Source organism: Phaseolus vulgaris, chromosome 5 (assembly GCF_051622355.1).
Source record: "Phaseolus vulgaris cultivar YP4 chromosome 5, ASM5162235v1, whole genome shotgun sequence".
In the NCBI taxonomy this organism is placed as follows: domain Eukaryota; kingdom Viridiplantae; phylum Streptophyta; class Magnoliopsida; order Fabales; family Fabaceae; genus Phaseolus; species Phaseolus vulgaris.
Window position 1 is genome coordinate 4,840,824 of NC_143502.1, and position 6,471 is coordinate 4,847,294.

Sequence of the window (6,471 nt, forward strand, 5' to 3'; positions counted from 1 at the left end):
ATGATAATGATAATGAGATACTCTAGTTTTTTCTTTTTGATCGGCAAAATGAGATACTCTAGTATTACACGTTTTCTTATTTAGAAAGATGTAGATGAATATTTATAAATGAAGTAGAACAAAAGCCGCCATGTACGTTAGAAGGAACTCTTCTCACGAAAATCAAAACCTCTATGAGCCACAACTAGCTAGGCTCAAAGAAGATTGGATTCAGAAAAGGAGTGGGTATAAATTATTTCAACTTTTTTTTTCTCTCTAAAATTTATTATAAGTTTGAAAAAATAGTTTCGCTGACTCACTCAATTTGTAGAATGTCGTGTCTTCATTGTACGATTATATGGTGTTTTCATGGCGTGCTTAAAACATGCGCATATTTCTTCAATTTGATAAGCACAAAATCCAGTACAATGGGTGCATATTTTCTGCATCTATTTTGTCATCTTTGCTTTTCTTTATTGTCTTTCTTCAACATTGTCAACTTTCGAAATGGACAGCTACATCAAAACAAAAACTTATAGATGCAAGAAGTTAAGCACTAGTGAATATAACTTCTTTTATAATCTAAAGAATGTATAATTAGAGCTCAAATATATGTTTCACTACAAATGTCTAATATCTCCTTGTGTCTTATATATAGTTGTGTGTGTCTTTTATAATTGTCTATCTTATAATAATTGTTGTTGGCACACCCTAAATTTTGGATTAAGGTGTTTATATTAGCTAATATAGCTAATATCTTATGATTCTTTAGAACTTATTTGAGAAAGATGAAAAGCTTGGATGGTGATTCTCCTATACTTTTTCTCTATGATTGTTTGGAATGAAATTGATATTGAAGGTCAAGAAGTACAAGAGTATGTATAGCAAATTGACAACTTAAGTGCATCAAAACATACAAAAAGGTGTTAATACATTCAACCACCTTGAGCTTGAGATAAATTATGACAACCAAATTGAAGCAATGTTAATTGACTTTTGTGATAGTGTGAGTAGGATGCATTAATGATATGAAAAACACTTCTAGATATGTTTTCTCACTTGGCTCTTTGGAGTATTTTCATGGTACGCAATAGTGTAACTATTCAGGGTGATAATAAATGGGTCATTTGTTAAGTAACAATTCCTAAAACAAAATTATTAAATAGTAATTAAATTTAAAGACAAAAAATAATTACTCATTGTATTTATTAAATTAGATATTATTTTATACTAAAAAATTATTAGTATCTAAAATGATTTTTATTATTAATAAAATATTATAAAATAGTTTCTAAATTAGTTATCAAGATTTTAACTACTAATATTTTAGATTTTAAATTAGTTTTTAAAAGACTAATAGAGAGTAATTTAGAATATAAAGTAGTTAGTTAAACTTGGTAACTAATACTTAGATATCAATTTAAAAAATAATTTATAAACTTTTATTAATAATATTAAATATAATTTGCCACTAATTTAATCAATATAATAACTAATTATTTTGAATTTTAAAATTAATTTATATTTAATGATTTTTTTTTATTTGAGAAGAAGAATAGGTGAATTTGCTGTTTGGCAAGTCTAATTATCAACTTGTAGATATTTCATGAAAGTTTTGGCAAGTGAAATGCTTCAGAAAAGGAGGGAAGCTTAGGAGTTTAAGAACACATTAAGGGGAAAATGTTAAATAAGGTGTTGTTATAAAGTTTAATGGAGATTTATGAATATTGAAGGTCTATTGAGATATTGAAGTATTTAATGATATTCATGTGAATCTTTATATTTGTAACTATTCTTATAAAATTGTAGGAGTTATCTTTTGTCTATAAAATAAGGTGTACCACAAAATATAATCCAAATCTTATTCTAAAGATTTTATAAAGCAAACTCTAGAATATGACCAATGCTTCTTTTGAGCTTATTTGATAAGGATGAAAAACCTGGATGATGATTCTGCTGTACTTTGGTCTCTATAGTGGTGGCTTGGAATGGAATTTTTTCAGATATGTTAGGAGTGATTTCATTATTATCCTATAAGGTTTGGTGATAGGGTCAGAATTTAGTGATTGGTTGTTAAGAGGTATGATTTAGGATCATGCATAAGAATTGAGATATTCATGAAATGAAATGTCTTTTTTTTATTTTTTATAAAAAAAAGTTAAAAATTAGTTTCATATATTTTAAATGTGTTTGTATTATCACCATTTTTTTTTCTTTCATGCATCTTTTCATTTATCTTATTCATCTTTAATTTACAATATCGTCCTCCATTTTTTAAATTAATAGGCTTTACTTTACCTTGTACTTTATGGTACTTAAATTTGCTTTACTTTTCTGTTAATTTAATTTCCAAATAATTTTATTGATTTTCATAATTTATGATTCTGCAATTTACATTTATGTAATTCTTTTTACATTGTCTTGAATTTATATGCATTATTTAATATCATTACACTTCCCATAAAGTCGTTTTAATCAATATTTACTATTTCTTTTGGTTCCTTTAGTTTTAGGCTGAAACTTGTTTATAAGATAACAAAAATGGTTAAGTTTTAGTTATGTATTTTTAATCAAAATGATAAAATGTTAATAATTGTAAACTTAAGTTTTGATTTATAATGAATTAGATACTTAAATAAATTATGTTCCTCTAAATTTATAAAATCTAAAAATATTCATAATCTAAGTTAAACTTGTAAAATATTAATAATTTAAAAAAAAAACTTCAATCGAATTTGATTTTTGGTTAAAAATATTTAAATTACATTTTGAGAGAAAAACCTTGATTATTTTTTTTTATAAAGGTAGAAGATCGTAGACATATATATACAATTGATACTCAAGAAATAACTAAATTAATGAGTGGAATCTCAATAAGTATCTAACAAGATGCTACATATTACACATAATTAGGAACCAAATATTTGTCACCTCATCACCTTAAGTATGACAATTTAAATGCAATGAAATACCCTACTTGGAAAATTTCATGATATCATGGGTGTCACCACCAAGGTAATGGAATGGGAATTTGTGAGCTGAAGTGGCAACAGAAGTTGCAGCTTGGTGAGTGGGAGGGTTACATTTGGTTTGTGGATGATGGTGATGATCCATGCCATGGTGGGATGCTAGAAGCTTGTCCAAGAATGACCAGTCACCACTGAACCTCTCTCCTTGTTGTTGCATAAGATTGAGTCCACAGCCAGTAGTTGTGAGCCTCAACAAGTTTTGAGAGCACTCAAGGATGTCCATGGCATTCATGGATGTGGCCAAGGAAGTAGTGGTTGGTGCAACAGCTGTTTCTGGACTGAACAACTGTGGAAGGTGCATTGTGCCATCAAAATTGTACTCATATAGTCCTCCTTGCATGTGATGTTTTGGCTCTAGAACATGGCAAGGACCACTTGTTCTCATGTGGGTTATGTTTTCTTCTTCTTCAATTTCTTGCTGGAAACCTCGATTTTGGTTTTTCTTTTTGAAAACCCTGCATACCACCCATCCATCTTCCTGCTAGAAACAATGAGAACTTTGTCATTATATCTGGAAATTAAGTTGGATCCATAGGACTCGTTCTATGGAGAATGTATCATGATGTTTGCTTTCTCTTCACATCTCAACTAAATATCACTATCGAACTTCACATTTCAGCTAGATAACTTAATATTTCATGATGTAAGATCACAAGAATTAATACTTATTGTTGAAGTGTATATGTATGTGTAGTTTTCTCACCTGAACATCAGTATCATCTTCATCAAGGCGATACTCGTGCATGATCCAATCAGTCTTCTGGCCATGAGGAGCACGACCAGTGTAGAAAACTAGGGTTTTCCTCATGCCAATCCTCTTGGAATTAGTGTGGTATATGGCCTTGTCCCTTCCAGTTGCTTTCCAAAAACCAGCTGTAGTTGCTCGATTTGTTCTTGTTCCTGTCGGGTATTTCTTATCCTTGTGGCTGAAGAAATACCACTCATTCTGAGGCCCTGACCCAATCCTACATTTGTCTGCATGCAAAAAAGCATGTATATGTCACCTAGTTCATGTTACAATAACTCAAGAAGTATTATAAACTTCACAGTTAACAAGTTCTTTGGTCTATCTTGCCATGATACAATAAAACCCTAGATAGAAGAACAGTACAAAGACAAGGATATATGAATGGTTCCATTTTCATATGTATTACTTTAAGCATATTATTTATAAAATATAGATCAACTATATATATATATATATATATATATATATATATATATATCCCTTTAATTGGTTGCATCAATCATATGCATGATGTGTATTATGAATTTGTTGTGTACCTTTGAGGTCCCAAGGCTCAAGTTTGTTGAGATCCACTTCTCTTATGACATCAAGATCAATGGCTTCATAAGAAACTTTCTTCCTCAGGTAATAGTAGAGAAGCTCCTCATCAGTAGGGTGGAACCTGAAGCCAGGAGGAACTGTTAACTGTCCATTGCCTGGCATCATTTTGTACTGTCTGCAGGGTTTTGACTCTGCTAACTGCAAAACAAAAAGAGAAAGAGAAAGATCCCTTTGTATTAAGAAGATAAACAATTTAATATGATATAAAATTACATACATTTACATTAAATCAGGGGTACGTGGCTAATAAAGGGGTAGATGAAACAGTTTATTCTCATGATGGTATGAACTACCAGTAGTCCATGATGTAGAAATTTAAAATGGTGGCCAAAGAATGATAATCTCGAGATCACGTAAGTTCTTCATCTTCACTGTCAAAAGGGGACTTTATGGCCATAAAATAAAGAATTAAAGAGCGAGGAGGACCTCAGAAAATCATATAATATTGTCCAAGATCACTGTTTAGCTACACCCCTACATGGAAGCCATAGTTATGCAGATCAAAACTAAAGACAAAGTAGAATAATGATAATACGTATCATAAAAAAAGAAACTAAGGGTATATTGGAATTGAAACCTTCTCCATGCATAGTACGAGACATTTCCTGACACGAGGAACTTAAATCTGAGTGAAAACCCTAAGAAGAGTCTATAAGAAATGCTAGTTAACTTTTCTGACCATGTAAGTCCCCGATTATTAAGCAATTTCAGTTTGAGAATATCTAGACCATGTTGTTGAACTGCTTGAGATTATAAGAACAGTAGCAGGAAAAAACTTTTATCTGTCCATGCTTCGTTCCCTCTTGCCATATCACCATGTGTTGTATACATTAGAACACAGCTCCTTAGGAACAGCAGTAAGACAGGAATATGTATGCTAATATTCATGGATTCGTTTGAAAAAATAACAAAAAGAAATCACTGATATCGGGTTATGTGCATGAAGGATTAGTCATAGTTCCAAGAAGAAAATGAAAGAGAGGAAAAAGAAGGAAAATGGAATAAATCTTCATCTGGATATTGGTTTGTATGCTATTATATATGTCAAAAACAACATTAGCTCTCAATTTAATATAACTCCTTTTTCCTTTAACTGATAACTAAGTGGAATGAAATTAAGGGAAGAAGTGACACCCAAAAGCCAAGCAAATCAAATCCTCATTGCTTCTTAAAATTTCCATCACGCCATATTCAAACTGACCTAGCTAAGAGCTATATATATGAAAGAAAAGTCTGCGAATTAAGTAAGTGTAAAGAGTTATAATCAAGCACTACTAAAAAGATCCAAAAAGGGTTTCTGAAATCATGTAATAAAGGCACAAACAAAAGATGACCTGAGAAAACGAAACAAAAAGAAACTCAGGTAATTAATAAAGCTAAAAGGTTTCATGGGACACAAAGAAGTGATGCCAAAAGAACAGAACAAAAGCATACAAACCTTTTGTGGTACGCAAGATGAAGCCCTCTCAAAGGACAAAGGAAAGCAGACAAAGAACTACACAGGAAACCAGACAGCTTGGAGGAGTCTTTGGTTGCACTGTTTCTTAGCTTCAAGGGCACGGACGTGGGTTTTAAGAGAGAATGTGAGAGAAAGAGAGAGAGATGAGAGGATCAATGCAAATGCTAGCTTCACAAATAAGGCCTGACAACCAAGAATGGGCACAGAAATATATAAAAAAGTTATTTTATTTATTTATACATATTTAGCAGAAGCAAAATGAAGAATAATTAAATAAATTATTAAGTGTTACATTGAGCTAGCTGTGTTATGATGTTATGATGATATCAGAAAGGTACTTAAAAAAAAAAGCTATAGAAGGCTATAGGGTTTGTTCTTGAAGCCTCTTGTTATGTTATAAACTATCAAGTGGGTAACTTATTTTGTATTTAATATGGAGTTATATGCATTGCATTGTATGGGTAAGAATAATATACAAAAATAGGCTTTTGGTAAATGTTCGTTGAATGGGAGACCTTCCTCCCAAGTTTCGCCTCATTACAATGAAGAAAATCTGCTTAACTATCAATTACTAATCTAATGAATCCACAGTAAGTTCTTTGGTTTTTTCCTCATTCTCTTATCATTATTATTATTATATGTTGTAAATGTAAAAC

At 30.9% G+C, this 6,471-nt stretch overlaps 1 protein-coding gene across 1 annotated transcript; it reads right to left on the reverse strand.

Moving 5' to 3' along the window:
* Nucleotides 1-2,811: 2,811 nt before the first annotated feature.
* Nucleotides 2,812-6,000, reverse strand: LOC137834947 (NAC domain-containing protein 76). Its single transcript, XM_068643206.1, has 4 exons — nt 5,795-6,000; nt 4,293-4,494; nt 3,712-3,983; nt 2,812-3,486 (listed from the first exon to the last, which is right to left on the reverse strand). Exons 2-4 carry the CDS (start codon nt 4,459-4,461, stop codon nt 2,953-2,955), a joined length of 975 nt encoding a protein of 324 aa, XP_068499307.1. The 5' UTR covers nt 4,462-4,494; nt 5,795-6,000; the 3' UTR covers nt 2,812-2,952.
* Nucleotides 6,001-6,471: the final 471 nt, after the last annotated feature.